Genomic DNA, 16,437 nt, shown 5'->3' on the forward strand with positions numbered 1-16,437 from the left:
TGCAACCACTGGCTACAGACAGTGCTGATGCAGGAATCCCACCTGCCAAGCCATTGTATTCTCCCAGCAAGGGAAGCCATCCCCGTCAGGAGAAGACAGTGAATATTGCTAATGGCTAAAGCAGCTACCAGCGATTATTGCAAGTAAAATCCAACAAGCTGGTTGTATCCAAGTTGATTGGTACATTCAGGCTGCTCATACATGGTTCGAATCTCAGCCGGTTCAGCAGGAACCAACTGAGATTCAATTTATGTATGGCATGCCTTAGGCTTATTTGTGTATCTGTATGTATTTTATGTACCTAAAGTAGAACTACAGGCAAAACTTTTTTATTTTGGATAGAGTAAGGGCCCTTTCACATGGGCGGACCGTTCAGGTCCACCTGCCAGTTTTTTAGGTGAACCTGAACGGGCACTCTGTGCTCCTCTATGGAGCCACAGATGTCAGCGGTGACATGCCCGCTGACATCCGATCCGCCAAAGTGTGACGGAGGAAAACCCCACTTTTCCTTCCGTCTGGCGGATAGAATCAGGTGACAACGGTCATCATCCGATCCCCCATAGGGGAGAGTGGTGCTCTGACAGGTCGGTCCCTGCACAGTGTGCAGAGACTGACCTGTCATCTTCCTGCTCAGCGGGGATCAGCGGAGCGATCCCCGCTGAGCAAAGCGGAGCCCTGCATGGATCTGCCACGTGTGAAAGGACCCTAAGGGAATTTTTTTTTTTTTTTATCTGTGTCCTATTGGGGAGATTTCCCTTCACTTCACTTGTCTAATAGCAAAAACAGGAAGTGAGAGGAAATCACTCCAAAGTGAGGGAATTCCTGGTTGTCACCGGGGTCCAATGAACTAGTGTCCCCATTAGAACATTCCCCTCTATTACTGTTGTGGGGACAACCCATAATTTGGGATTTACTTTCACTTTCAGAGATAACAGTAAACATAACAAATAGAGTGTGAATCTCCATAATGGGGGCACAGACAGCAATAAAAACATGACTGGTGTTTTAATCTATCTCCACTGTGTCCAAAACGGAAAAAAAAGTTTTGCCTTTATTATTTAATTACATTCATACAAACAAATATTTCTAGGAAAACTATATCTAACATAACATGTTATTTTGATACGCAAACCTGGTATTTTAAGAAAAAAATATTACCATTATGTCCTGTTTTTATTATCCATAAAGTACATTCAAACCTTATACAATTCTTACAAAGCATAAAAAATAGAGAGTGTACTTGAAATAAACTTGAAAACAAGGTATTTGTAAACCCCAGCCTGGGCCTTTAAGTAGTCCGCACCGGATATAAATGGATTAAGGAAACCTCCAGATGGATCATCAGTAGGTTATGTGTATCAAAAAAATAAGGTATACATAGTGAAGTATTGCAAAATAAACATGCAAATAATATGGCTGTTGCTGAATTAAGTGCCACCACCACCAGATCACCTAATAAATTGAAGTCTTACCAGAAGCCAAGTAATATGAGCTTGTGGCTATAAACCCTAGCCAGGGCCTTTGTATGGACCGGCTGCTGACCCAGATGTCCTACAGATCCTCCAGATATCACACCAGCGATAATTGACCAGAAAGAAATAAAAGAGCCCACATAGTGAAGTACGTTGAAAAAATCCTCCCAAGTTTAATAAAAGTTGCACTTACAGAAATTCGGATGAATAAAAGCATAGAAAATGTAAAGCCAGCCGGCTTACTCGAACGCCCGTTCCACTCGGATCGTCACGTCATATGTCAGCACGTCACCTTCCCGACGTACGTTTCGTCATACAAAGGCCCTGGCTAGGGTTTATAGCCACAAGCTCATATTACTTGGCTTCTGGTAAGCCTTCAATTTATTAGGTGATCTGGTGGTGGTGGCACTTAGTTCAGCAACAGCCATATTATTTGCATGTTTATTTTGCAATACTTCACTATGTATAACTTATTTTTTTTGTGTAAGACCCGGTTCACACTGGGGCGACACGACAGGCGGCTCAGCCGCCTGACGTGTCGCGTCCCATTGAATGCAATGGAACCGTTCTAATAGGAGCGACGCAAGTCGCTCCGACATGGAAAAAAGGTTCCTGTAGTATTTCGGGGACGGCTCGGGGCGATCTGCATTGACTTCTATACAGAAGTTGTTTTGCGAATCGCCTCTGAAGTCGTCCTCTGGACGACTTGCAGAGTCGCCCCTGAAGTCGTGCCGCCTATGTGTGAACCGACTCTAAGAAAAAATAAAGAAAAAAACTTCATATGGGTACAGTATTGCACGACTACGCAATTGTCAAAGTGTGATAGCGCTGAAAGCTGGCTGGGCAGGAAAGGGGTAAAAGTGGTAAAAGGTTCCAGTACTGAAGTGGTTAACCACAGCATAAACGCAGTACAAATACATATGCAATAAAAATGAATAGTTTATGCAACTGCAGTACTTCTATGTCCATTTAAAAAAAGTAGAGCATGCCACAATTTTCAAAAAAAAAACACACATGCAGAAATGCACAGTGAATGCAAACAGTGTAAAGGCGCCAGATGGAAAGATGTAGCTTTTCCCTGTATAGTTTAAGCCACATATATTTTTCCATCATCAGTAAAAGAAAAGACATCTCACATTTGTACAATATCTAGCCAGGTTAAGGCTAGAAAAAAGTTCTGTGGAAAAAAAAGTGTCCCTAGCAGGGGAGTGTTGCTTTATGCCTCGTACACATGACTGGTTTTCCTAGCAGGAAAACTGCCATGAGAGCTTTTGGCCAGGAATCCCGGCCGTTTTTTATGCTCCATCGCAGTTTTCCTGACAGGAAAACCACCGGGAACATGTTCTCTTTTTTTCCCGCCGGCATTCCCGGCGGTTTTTAAGCCAGCAGTTTCCCTATGGGGAAAACCTGCGGTGCAGCATACACACGGCCGGGTTTCCCGACCAAAGCTCTAATGGCAGTCTTCCTCCTGGGAAACCCGGCCGTGTGTAGGTGGAAAAAGCTACCGAGCAGGTTCTCAGTTTTCCCCTCGGTTTTCCCGGTGGACTTTTTACCGACAGGAAAACTGATCGTGTGTACAAGGCATCAGGCTGCAAAAGTTGTATATCTGCAGGTTCCTGTGAAGGCTATTCAGCCATGCACAATATGTTTAAAAAAAATTATAAATGTGAGCCATATCGAATTCAGTACTGAGGCTTTGAATTGTTGCCAAGAAAGGTATAGTAAAGTTTAGTTTATGAAGATCATGGAAACCCATATGTTATTTTATCAATAATTTCCAGTATGCAGAAAAGACAGCTTACACCAGCCTCTTGTCAGCTCGAAGGAGTTTATTGGAGAATTCACTGATGAGGACAAGGAATGGCAAGTTAGGAGGTGGTAGACCATCTTCTTTTGCTGACTCTTTGAAAGCAAATTCAATTCCTTGCCTTACAAAGTAGGAACAAAAAGGATGAAAGTTAAGATTAATAAATTTCACCGTTTAATAAGGAATTTTAGTGAAACATGTGTCTATATAATGCCTAACTCCAGACATTTTTTTCAAAAAAGAGATAACATTTCTGTCAATTTTTCTGTCTGAAATCTTCTAAGCATTCCAATAACTATGTGCAAAGTGCAATAACCTATAGCAACCAATCAGCTTTCAATTTACAGTAGTCTGATCAGGTAAGAAAACGAATCCTTCCTATGGGTCCTTTTAAATATACCTATTTATGTATGCCTATTTTCTTCCTCTAAAAAGTATGTTTTCTGAAGAGCTGGGATTACTATTCCAATTCAGAAAAAAAAATACCTTACATAGTTGGTGAGGTTGAAAAAAAAGACATCAGTTCATCTTGTTCAACCTGCGTGTGTGTGTGTTTGTCAATAGTACATTGTATATCCCTGTATGTTGTGGTCGTTGAGGTGCCCATCTAAAAGTTTTTTGAAACTATCGATGCTCCCCGCTGATACCACCATTTGTGGAAGAGAATTCCACATTCAGTAAAGAACCGAACCCTCTACACAGTTTATGGTAAACGTCTTCTCTTCCAACTTAAGTGAATGGCCACATGTCTTTTTAAATTCCCTTTCACTAAAAAAATGGTTCCCTATGCTAGGGTCCCCAGTACAGTATTTGTACATGGATATCATATCCCCTCTCAAGCCTTTCCTCTCCAGAGAGAATAAGTTCAGTGTTTGTAATCTTTCCCCCTAGCTGAGGTCCTCTATTCCCTTAATTAGTTGTGTTGCCCTTCTCTGGACTCTCTCCAGTTCCAGCACATCCTTCCTGAGGACTGGTGCCCAGAACTGAACAGCATATTTAAGATGGGGCCGGACCAGAGTCTTGTAGAGTGGGAGAATTATCGTTTTATCTCTGGAGTGAAATCCCTTTTTAATGCATGCCAATATTCTGTTTGCTTAGCGGATCTAAAGATCCGATAATCTATCTGAATCTACCCATTAGTCTGAACTATCATATGCAAAATATTACTTTGTCTGTTTTATGCAACATTCAATATCCAATGCTACGCTGAAATTTAAAATAACACTTTAACCATTAGTACTGGTTAACTCTTGTTTTTTTGTTTTTTAATGTCTCTGGTCAGCTAGAAAACTGTATAAAGTGTCTGAGCTAGGTTTTTCTTGCTCTCTTTCATGTTTGAAATGCAGTGTAGGTGAGGACAGGAGAAAAATCTGGTTGGTTGCTATGGGCAACAAAAAATATTTAATAAACTTTAGACACTCTTATACACGAGGGCCAATGTACTTTAAATGGCCTCAGGCTAATGTAGCTTTGCTTGTAGTTCTGTGTAATGGTATAAATAGCATAGTGAATGTAAGGGGAAAACCTCCACTTCACATACTTGTGCATCATAGCAATAGATTCTCTGGATTTCACGTGGTCCATGCCAAACGTTAGAGAAAAGCGGCGAGCCAGCTCCTTTATGTTAGTGAATGACGTGGGGGACGGGGTGGCACTGTCATGTGCTTCTCTGTGCTCCAGAAACAGCTGCAATCACATCACCATGTCAGAGAAAAGAAAGCAGAGCTGTGACGGGTCAGGTCTTTTTAAGGAACAAGGACATTCAGTTTTGTTAATTTGCATTCATTTTCAGCTGTCTCTCAATGACCTTCCTCCCTGGTGTCAAGGGGGGGCTATTTACAATGCAACTGAATGAAATGGCAAGCATTTGTATTCCTCTAATAACAAGCCTGACGACGTGATAAGTCATGCTTTCAATTATGTTTCTAGATCAGCCAGGAAACATGCAATCCTGTCACAAATCACACACGGTTATATCTTCTAGTGCTTTCAATTAAAAGCCGCAAAATAGAAGCTGCCTGCCAAATCTGATGACTGATAATCTTCCTAAGTACATTGTATTTCTACATATATGACATACAGCTGACACTGATTCAGAGAAATCATTATCTATTACCTTACATGGTACATAATGTAAATGGCATTCACCCTCACTCTCTGCTGACATATTTTGACTAATTGCACTAGTACCAGATTATTCAGCAAGGCAGTGCAAAAAAGCAAACTTGAAGGCCAATGTGCTGGAACCCTTAGCAGCCAATAAGATTACAATTGTTGAAGTCAAAAGACTGGAATATGAATATTAATTGGTTGCCAAGGGTTACCGCACTTGCTCTTTGCCTTACTGAATAAGACTAAGGCCCCTTTCACACGTGCAGACCATATGTCCGCTTTTTCTCATTACTGATCCGCCCCGTGTGAAAGGGGCCAAACACAATATTATTGCACTATTTGTGTTCTGTAATATATTAATATAATAAATTATAATTCTACCAGCGGTTGTTTTCAAACATCTAGTAATACAAAGTACACCTCTGCAGAAAATATTTTTTATTCCACTGTTATGTTGACTACAGAATCAGGAAGTATATACAGTATTGTGTCCAGAAACAAAATATTATACCTCATTTTCTAAGAATTGCCAGTTTCAGCTTCTTTCATTTGAAAAGTAAAGCATACTGTAAATCATGAGCATATAAACAGCAGTGGGTTCATTGAATGCAAGCTCCAAGAAAAATAACTTGTTTGGCCCACAGTTACTACGATGCAAATTAAAGCGGAGCTCCGCTGAAAAAAAAATATTAAAAGCCAGCAGCTACAAATACTGCAGCTGCTGACTTTTAATATTAGGACACTTACCTGTCCTGGAATCCAGCGCCGTCCGCAGCAGAGGACGAGCGGTCGTTCATCACTCTGCTGCCCCACCGCCATCCTCGGTGAGGGAACCAGGAAGTGAAGCGCTCCGGCTATACTGCCCGGCTTCCCTACGGCGCATGCGTGAGTCGCGCTATGCCTGCCAATTGGCTCCCGCTGTGTACTGGGAGCCGAGTACTAATGGTACTGGCTGAGAAGGGGGTTAAACATTTAGGGAATAAAAGGGTTAACTGTGTGCCTAGCCAGTGTTTCTGTACTGTATGTGCTGTTTTTACTAGGGGAAGAGATGAATTTAAGTGAGAGCTGTGCAGGAACACAGAATCCATACCTTCCTCCCTATCAGAATGGAACTCTGCTTTGTTTACAAAGGCAGAGCTCCGTTCTGAGTCTCTTCCCAACGATCGGCAGGTGTCAGCAGACATCAAGTGCCTGGCACCCGCAGATTGGCATTCTACTGTAAATATTTACAGCAGAAGCGGCATGCACGCCCCCTGCAGGCAGAAGTGCGGGATCATGTATATATACGTAAAACTGCAGCAAGTGGTTCATTTATTTTTAAAAGTTGTACAGAGCAAACAATTCATGTTGTGCATACAGAAAAATAAGTGGAGTACAGTGAGCAACATTATTATCAATATACGTTCAATAAGCACAAAAGGACAAAGAAGAATGTGATTTTATTTCTGGAGAGCACCCTAGATCAGTGTAACAGAGATCAAGTCAGAATAGAGGATCTCAGTACTGCATAACACATCACATGTGTGAACAGGTTAGATCCAGACAGTCACCTAGGAAAGACCTGTGCAAGGAGAAGGCAAAGAGAATAGGAGTAAAAAAGGAGGGAGAGGAAAGGGGAGGGAAGTCAAGGAAGAAGGAGAAAAGCCTGTATTTTAGCAAATAAATAGGAAATTTAGCACTTTACTCTCTATGTTGCTGATATCTGTTTCACTGTTATATTAGCCCTGAGAATATTGGGCCAGATTCAGAGAGAATTACGTTGCTCCACGGCGGCGTAACGTATCTGATTTACGTTACACTACCGCAAGTTTACAGCGTAAGTGCCTGATTCACAAAGCTCTTACCGGTAAACTTGCGGCGGTGTAACTTAAATCCGCTCGGCGCAATCCCGCCTAATTCAAATGGGGCGGGCACCATTTAAATTAGGCGCGTTCCCGCGCCGAACGTACTGCGCATGCTCCGTCGGGGAAAATTACCCGACGTGCATTGCGCTAAATGACGTTGCACGGACGTCATTTGTTTAGACGTTAACATAAATGGCGTCCAGCGACATTCACGGACGACTTACGCAAACGACGTGATTTTTTAAATTTCGACGCGGGAACGACGGCCATACTTAACATGGCTTAGAACACCTAGGGGGCAGCCCTAACTTTACGACGCGTATCGCTACGGAAACAACGTAAATTAAGATCGACGGGCATCGCGGACGTTCGTGAATCGCCGTAACTAGTCATTTGCATATTCTATGCCGACCGCAATGGCCTTGCCACCTAGCGGCCGGCCTAGAATTGCATCCTAAGATCCGGCGGTGTAAGTCAATTACACCTGTCGGATCTTAGGGCTATCTATGCGTAACTGATTCTATGAATCAGCCGCATAGTTAGGACGGGCGGATCACAGAGATACGACGGCGTATCAGGAGATACGCCGTCGTATCTCTTTTGTGAATCTGGCCCTTTGTATTTATTTTGTGACATACAGTGCCTTGAAAAAGTATTCATACCCCTTGAAATTTTACAAATTTTGTCATGTTACAACCAAAAACATAAATGTATTTTATTGGGATTTTATGTGATAAACCAACACAAAGTGGTACATAATTGTGGAAGGAAAATGATAAATGGTTTTCAAATATTTTTACAAATAAATATGTGAAAAGTGTGGTGTGCATTTGTATTCAGTCCCCCTTGAATCAGTACTTTGTAGAACCACCTTTCACTGCAATTACAGCTTCAAGTCTTTTTGGGCATGTCTCTACCAGCTTTGTACATCTAGAGAGTGACTTTTTTGCCCATTCTTCTTTTCAAAATAGCTCAAGCTTTGTCAGATTCTCAATTGGATTTAGGTCTAGACTTTGACTGGACCATTCTAACACATGAATATGCTTTGATCTAAACTATTTCATTGCAGCTCTGGCTTTATGTTTAGGGTCATTATCCTGCTGGAAGGTGAACCTCCGCGGCTCCGCCCCAGTCTCAAGTCTTTTGCAGACTCTAACATGTTTTCTTCTAAGATTGCCCTATATTTGGCTCCATCCATCTTCCCTTCATCTCTGACCAGCTTCCCTGTCCCTGCTGAAGAAAAGCATCCCCACGAAATGATGCTGCCACCACCATGTTTCACGGTGGGGATGGCGTGTTCAGGGTGTTGTGCCGTGTTAGTTTTCCGCCGCACATAGCGTTTTGCTTTTAGGCCAAAAAGTTACATTTTGGTATCATCAGACCAGAGACCCTTCTTTCACATGTTTGCTGTGTCCCCCCACACAACTTCTCGCAAACTGCAAACGGGACTTCTTATGTCTTTCTTTCAACAATGGCTTTTTTCTTGCCACTCTTCCATAGGCCAGATTTGTGGAGTGCACGACTAATAGTTGTCCTGTGGACAGATTCTCTCACCTGAGCTGTGGATCTCTGAAGCTCTTCCAGAGTTACCATGGGCCTCTTGGCTGCTTCTCTGATTAATGCTCTACTTGCTGGCCTGTCAGTTTAGGTGGACGGCAACGTCTTGGTAGGTTTGCAGTTGTGCCATACACACAGGTGGAGTCGCTTTACTAATTAGATGACTTCTGAAGGCAGTTGGTTATACTAAATTTTAGTTAGGGGTATCAAAGTAAAGGGGGCTAAATACAAATCCACACCACACTTTTCACATTTATTTGTAAAGTCCTAGGAATTTCTCCTTTAGCATAGATTATGTACTGAAGAAAAGGTATATGTACTTTTTTTTATTTTCATACTTACGTCGGTGGATGCAGCATTAGACCGATGCTGCAGCTGACCCCCCACCTCTCTGCACTGAGAACCCAAGCCACAGAACACCGCGGATGCCTCGGTTCTCATTCCTCCCCGAGAGGAGAGATGCTGACTGTCAGTCAGCATCTCTCCTGCTCTGTTCCTCCACGCTCATTGGGGGGGCTGAACTGTGGAGGGGCAGGGTGCAGCCGTCTCAACCTCTAAGCGGCTGATTGCAGTGACATCAGTGGAGAGCGGACTTCAGACCAATCTATGCTGAAAACGGGGCACAGGAGTGCAAAACAAATTGCACTCCTGTGACCCTTATGAGAAGCCCAGACTAAATAGCTCAGGCTGGACTTCTCCTTATTCAGCCATGAATACATTGTAATTTTCTATATTATTGGTATCAATGTATGTTAATGCTTTTGGGGGATTCTACACTTTCAATGTTTATTATGATTTTTTTTTTGTTTACTCTGTGAACTGATGAATTAAAGTTTACATTTTTATATGGGCAAATAGTTTTGGGAGACAGCTTTTGTATGATACTTGTACTCATTTTAGAGCAGGTTACAAACTGAAGGCCAATGCTCAAGCATTGTTATGGACAACAACCCCATTTTTAATTTGTTTTCATTAATCATAACCATAAGCGACATTAACCACTTAAGACCCGGACCAAAATGCAGATAAAGGACCCGGCCAGTTTTTGCGATTCGGCACTGCGTCCCTTTAACTGACAATTGCGCGGTTGTGCGACGTGGCTCCCAAACAAAATTGGCGTCCTTTTTTTCCCACAAATAGAGCTTTCTTTTGGTGGTACTTGATCACCTCTGCGGTTTTTATTTTTTGCGCTATAAACAGAAATAGAGCGATAATTTTGAAAAAAATGCAATATTTTTTCCTTTTTGCTATAATAAATATCCCCCAAAAATATATATATATAAAAAAAAAAATGTCCTCAGTTTTAGCCAATACGTATTCTTCTACCTATTTTTGGTAAAAGAAAATCGCAATAAGCGTTTATCGATTGGTTTGCGCAAAATGTATAGTGTTTACAAAATAGGAATAGTTTTATTGCATTTTTATTAATAATTATTTTTTTACTACTAATGGAGGCGATCAGCAAATTTTTTCATGACCGCGACATTATGGCGGACACATCGGACAATTTTGACACATTTTTGGGAAAATTTTAATTTTCACAGCAAAAATGCTATAAAAATGCATTGTTTACTGTGAAAATGACAGTTGCAGTTTGGGAGTTAACCACTAGGGGGGCGCTGAAGGGGTTAAGTGTGACCTCATATGTGTTTCTAACTGTAGGGGGGCAGGGCTGGACGTGTGATGTCATTGATCGTGCTTCCCTATATATCCAGGGAACACACGATCAATGACAGCGCTACAGTGAAGAACGGGGAAGCTGTGTTTACACACAGCTCTCCTCGTTCTTCAGCTCCGAGGACCGATCACGGGACTCCAGCGGAGATCGGGTCCACGGGTCCCACGATCACGGAGCTTCGGACCGGGTCGGTCGCCGCGGCTGGACACTTAAAGAGGACGTACAGGTACGTGCTTGTGCCCAGCCGTGCCATTCTGCCGACGTATACGTGCAGGAGGCGGTCCTTAAGTGGTTAAAGTGGATGTAAACCTGATTCATGAAATTTAACCTAAGCACATATATCTGCAGTTTTTTCTTATCCCTCTCCAAAGCCCTGAGTCATGTGTGTTTCTGCTGTTTTGTTGCTCTGTTATCAGCATGATAACCTCTGACAAGTTCTCCATCAGCCAAGATAAAACCAGCATTAAATTTGTGTGGAGGGAGGTTGCTATAAATAGATTAGAAGAGAGCTTACCTTGTCACAGCACAGCAAGTCTCTGCCTATGTGGAGTGGGGGTGTGTGCCTTTCCTCCAATCAGCTGTCTTGGCTGTATGCCAAGAATCCACTCCCAGAGCTGAACAGGAAGAGAAAATCTCTAACACAATGTGCACTTTCTAAAGAATATATAAAGCTGAAGACAGCAGATATACATGTAAAACTTATGTAGGAGGATTTGTTTCATCTCTGTGTATCATCTGAGGCTGTTCACTTCACTGGGTATATGTGAGGGTTTACATCCACTTTAAAATAGAATGGCTGCACTTAGCCCAAGGTATGCGCACACCACACAGGAGATATTGTAATTATTAGTTGAGGATAGGAATGAATTAATGTAAAAGTTAATGGGCCCTTGAGAAGCAAGGACTTGGCCCTAGAAACCCAGTGATATGTTTGGCAAAGGCAGATTGTGTATATTCCTATATGGCCTAAAGAGAATGTCAGCATGTCTATGAACAACTTAAATTCCCTCTGTAGCCTTAGTTTATTGCTGTCGCTACCCTTGTTTATTTATACCAACAGCAGATTTCATGTGTCCTTACAAGTGTTAGGGGGAAATTCACAATGGTCTGTCCTGGGTAATGACATCAGTAAAAAGTATTACAATTTCTACACATAAATGTATAATCTCCTTACCTTTTTCAAACAAAGGACCAATGTTTTTGCACTCTCTATTCTGTTGATCTGTCTTGTTCTACTCAAGGTTTCCTTAATTATATCACCAAAGTCATTGTAGGTCTACAGTAGTTAATAAAAAAAAGCCTAGATTGTAACAGTTACACAGCTCCAGATGCATAAGTTATATACTTCTTAAAATGGTTTTATAATTTAATAGGTTGAACATTATAATAATAATAAACCAATAATATAATAATAATAATAATGCAAGACGGAAATGTAAATAATTTCCAAAAATATTAAAGATATCTGCCATAAAACTGTTTGTGTTTGGTCTGCAGAAAAATATATGCATTCTAGTAAATTCTAGTAAATTCTAGTAAATGTTCATCCATATACCCAAGAAAGAAAACCCCGGCGTGCAAGACTGCATACGAAGAGTGTAATTTACCTTCATATAATGCTTGTAAATCTCTGCTACAGCTGACATCTCTACTACACTGGAGGTTATCATTTTGCAATAAAGAGCCAGCAGCATCCTTCTCCTGTGTAGAATGATCAGGGTTGCGTCCTCATCTTTATCTGCAGACATTGCTGCATAATAAAATAATAAATGATAATTACCTCTTACACACTATCTATTCAACATTTAAAAAGCAATAGCACATCAGCACTCCAGTATACAGTACCCTTAAACATTTTTTTTTTAAATTAATCCTGGGCCCCTGGTATGTACTGCTGCTGGAACATGATTCAGTGATGACCTTTTTACCTCCAGTGATAGTCTTAAAAAACTAAACATATAGGAGACTGGTTACTGAGGCTTCAAAGCTTAAGTAACCAGTCTATGTATACATTTGGTCCTGCCTACTAGATTTTGTGGTTTTAAGGAATGAGAAAAACAGCATTAAAAAAAGGAGGAGACAACGGGGACAGGTAATAACCGAGTAAGGTCTGGACTAGATCCCAGCTATAGCATGTTTTTGTTTTTAGTCTTAATCCAAAATAAAAGTAAATCCAAAGTAAAATTCTGTTCCAACTCGAACTACTCCTAAAAATGCTGCTTTCCCCCTCTTCTAACACCTATTTTGACTAACCTGTATAAGAAAAGTTATGTATACTTACCTATTTTCAGGCGGCTCTGGTCCAGTCTCCCATGTGTCTGCCTGGGGCAGCTGCAGGGGAATGGAGAGAGTGCTCGGCAACGACTGGTAATGCCTGAGTGCTGACCTCACCCATAGGCTTACTATGGCCCATCTGTTGTAGCTGCTCTATCCGCTGCAGCCAGCTGACAGAGGGGAGTCGGTCACATGACCAGACCGGAGTGGCCTGAAAATAGTAATTATACAGATCTTTAATTACACAGGTTGGTCAGAATAGGTTTTAGGAAGGGGGAGAGAGTGTTTTTTAAGAGTAGATAGGGTTTTACTGGAATTCTACTTTAAATAGATGGGGGACTGGGAAGTTCAAAAATAGTCAATCTTTGACAAGGAAATATATAAAAGGGTAATTCTATTCAAATACAGCAGAACATTAACCAATAAGAGTTCACAGATAATCCACAGTAATTAAGAACCACCCTAACCAAAGAAGCATATGCACTATTCCACAATTAGCCCATAATAAGCTATCTTTGTACAATAAGGTCACTTCATTAAAAACACTCAAATCTATATGCAGAAAATCACAAGTTTAATATTTACATACATTTCATAATGATTGGCTGCAGGGCTACTGTTATAAAACACAGGGCACCATACACCCCCCACCCCACCTTGGAAAGAATTAAATTATATTTTTGCTAAAAATACACTAAGACCCCTTTCACACTGAAGCTTTTTGACATAGTTTTAGCGTTAAAAATAGCGCTATTAAAACGCTCATAAAATGCTCTCCATGCATCTCAATGGACCCTTTCACACTGAGTCCTGCAAGCAGCATCTTTGGAGCAGCTTTTGGGCGCTGAAAAAAAACGCTCCAAAAACGCCCCTCTCCATGGAAATTAATTGAAAGTGCGGTAAAAATGCCTTACCCTTTCACACTGAGGCACTGCAAAAACGCCCTAAAACCTTAGGGTCTTAGCGGTGCTTTACCAGCGTTTTTCGGGCGCTGGCAGTGTGAAAGGGCTCTGAAAGCACTCAGGCTTTCACATTGGGATTGCAGATGAGGCTTCTTTCAGGCGCTTTACAGGTTTTTTTTTTAACGCCAAAGCGCCTGAAAAACGTTTGAATAACGCCCGGGGGGGGTGCAAATACTAGAACCAATCCCACTGCAATGAAGCCGTAAGGAGGGGGAGGAAGGCTGGCTGTACTGCCTGTACTGCCTTATCAGCAGCCCCGATTGGCAGTATTCTTTAACCACTTGAGATCCGCGCTATTGACAAAAGACGTCAACAGCGCGGCTCTCAGGTGCCAACTGGACGTCTTTGGACGTAATTTAAAGTGCATTACCTGCGCGCGCCTCTGGGGGGCGCGCAGCGGGTAAACACTGTCCTGGCGCATCGCTGGGAAGCTGATGCATGTACCTGGCGGCCGCGATGTCCGCCGGGTACACGCGATCGTCGGGAACACAGCAGGGACGTGGAGCTCTGTGTGTAAACACAGAGCTCCACGTGCTGTCAGAGGAGAGGAGACCGATCTGTGTCCATTGTACATAGGGTCACCTCCCCCAGTCACCCCCCTCCCCCCACACAGTTAGAACACACCCAGGTTACACATTTAACCCCTTCCTCACCCCCTAGTGTTAACCCCTTCACTGCCAGTCACATTTATACAGTAATTAGTGCATTTTTATAGCACTGATCGCTGTATAAATGTGAATGGTTCCAAATTTGTGTCAAAAGTGTCCGATACGTCCGTCGCAATATCGCAGTCCCAATAAAAATCGCAGATCGCCGCCAGTACTAGTAAAAAAAAAAATAATAAAAAAAAAACATAATTCTGTCCCCTATTTTGTAGGTGCTATAACTTTTGCGCAAACCAGTCACTTATTGCGATTTTTTTATTTTTTTACAAAAATACGTAAAAAAATACGTATCGGCCTTAACTGAGAAAAAAAATATTTTTTTTTAAAAAAAAATTGGGATATTTATTATAGCAACAAGTAAAAAATATATATATTTTTTTTAAATTGTCGCTCTTTTTTTGTTTATAGCGCAAAAAATAAAACCCGCAGAGGTGATCAAATACCACCAAAAGAAAGCTCTATTTATGGGGAAAAAAGGACGTCAATTTTGTTTGGGAGCCACGTTGCACGACCGCGCAATTGTCAGTTAAAGCGACGCAGTGCCGGAAGCTGAAATTTCGCCTGGGCACGAAGGGGGTTTATGTGCCCAGTAAGCAAGTGGTTAAGGGATAATCTGCTGGGTACTAGAGGATACTGCAACAAAATATTTTCAAACTTAAATATTTTTAAGTTCTGACCTGATACATAAACTTGTATATGTTTAGGTATGAGTTTTAATAAAAAAAAAATTGTATGTGCACCAATTAGTTTGTAATGCATACTTATGTATAATTCCCTTCACACAGCATTCGTGAAATGCAGATGGACTATATTACTAGATGTCATGACATCTTCTTGTAATAGATTACTAGACTCACTAAAATCACCTTTGTCTTTTTCTGCTTGGGGAGTTTGAAAGACATGTTGAAGGATAAATGAGAGAAGCTCTGACTCCAGTGCTGAATCCACATGGTAAAATATCCCTCCTCTTCTGTTACTTAGCAACAAAAGTAGGTCACACAAGGAAAGGAAAGACTGAAAGAAGGTATTCATAGTTATGTGCACATATTGTAAATGATATTGTTCAAAAAATTACATTAGCTCATTATTCTAACACAAAATGAATTTTACCCTATTTTACCACATGTAACACTCACCTGCTCCCTCGCCAACTGATCTCTGTGATTCAAGTATTTCCTGCAAAGCTGACAAAAGTCATTTACCTTTGTCCTAAGTATGTTAGCTTCATCCTAGAAAAGCAGAACACATGGCTGTATATAAAGGTGTATCAATGTCTGCAAGGCTTAAGGGTCTCCAGTGAACTTTCATTATAAAATGTCCAAAATCACCCCTACCCATCACCGTTCACCCATCAAATGATGGAATATAAACACAGATCTCAGGCGTGAACTTCTCTCTATTGGCCAAAGTCTACTTCCTGCAGGTTGCTGGTGACCTCATGTTAGCCATGGGGAACACCCGGCAAACAGTCACATGGCATGACCTATTATTCCCCTGCATTATGGCAGCTCTCTTAGCAATCTGAAGTTACATTTCTACTCAAGCAATCTTTGTGTAGATTTTGGCAGGCATTATAAAAGAAGCAAACTGCAAACTATGAACCATGAACCAATGTTAGTGTTAAGAAAGTGTGATATCAGTGCTCCAAGAAATACAATGCTTTCATTGAACTTTATATCACACAGGGACAGGCAGAGGCAGGAGAAGCATGGCTGCCCTGCGTAATTTTCATTGACTTTTGACAGTTTGGGTCCTGTTCTGCATTCATTTGTAAATTAAAGCTACTACTGTAGCTTTTACTCATAAATGACTGCTAGGTCTGGCCCATGTGTGTCAAATCCTGGCATTTTTGGATGCCCAGGTACAGCAACCAGCTCGCTGAAAGCAACCGCTTATGATCTATGACAGGCTGAAACACATGGCAATTGGACGTGGCTGGATGCTGTATCAGGAAATGGGTGCATTTAGGGCTGTATGCATTCGAGATGTATGCCCAGAACGCAAAAATCCCTGTGTCCCGGGCATACATCCTTGAACACAGATCATGGGTCTTCAAACTAGGGCCA

At 41.6% G+C, this 16,437-nt stretch overlaps 1 protein-coding gene across 10 annotated transcripts in view; it reads right to left on the reverse strand.

Moving 5' to 3' along the window:
• Positions 1-16,437, reverse strand: part of LOC120926401 (cohesin subunit SA-2-like) — a 112,352-nt gene that overhangs the window by 15,248 nt on the left and 80,667 nt on the right. For 6 of the 10 annotated variants that reach the window (XM_040336281.1, XM_040336280.1, XM_040336278.1 and 3 more), the window contains 6 exons: positions 15,508-15,600; positions 15,229-15,385; positions 12,078-12,220; positions 11,645-11,746; positions 4,820-4,965; positions 3,275-3,400 (listed from right to left, as the gene is read on the reverse strand). In XM_040336281.1, coding sequence (XP_040192215.1) covers positions 3,275-3,400; positions 4,820-4,965; positions 11,645-11,746; positions 12,078-12,220; positions 15,229-15,385; positions 15,508-15,600 — 767 coding nt within the window. The remainder of the gene's footprint in view (positions 1-3,274; positions 3,401-4,819; positions 4,966-11,644; positions 11,747-12,077; positions 12,221-15,228; positions 15,386-15,507; positions 15,601-16,437) is intronic. The other 4 variants (XM_040336284.1, XM_040336277.1, XM_040336282.1 and 1 more) reach the window with 3 other exon arrangements.

This window comes from Rana temporaria, chromosome 2, assembly GCF_905171775.1.
Source record: "Rana temporaria chromosome 2, aRanTem1.1, whole genome shotgun sequence".
Lineage (NCBI taxonomy): Eukaryota > Metazoa > Chordata > Amphibia > Anura > Ranidae > Rana > Rana temporaria.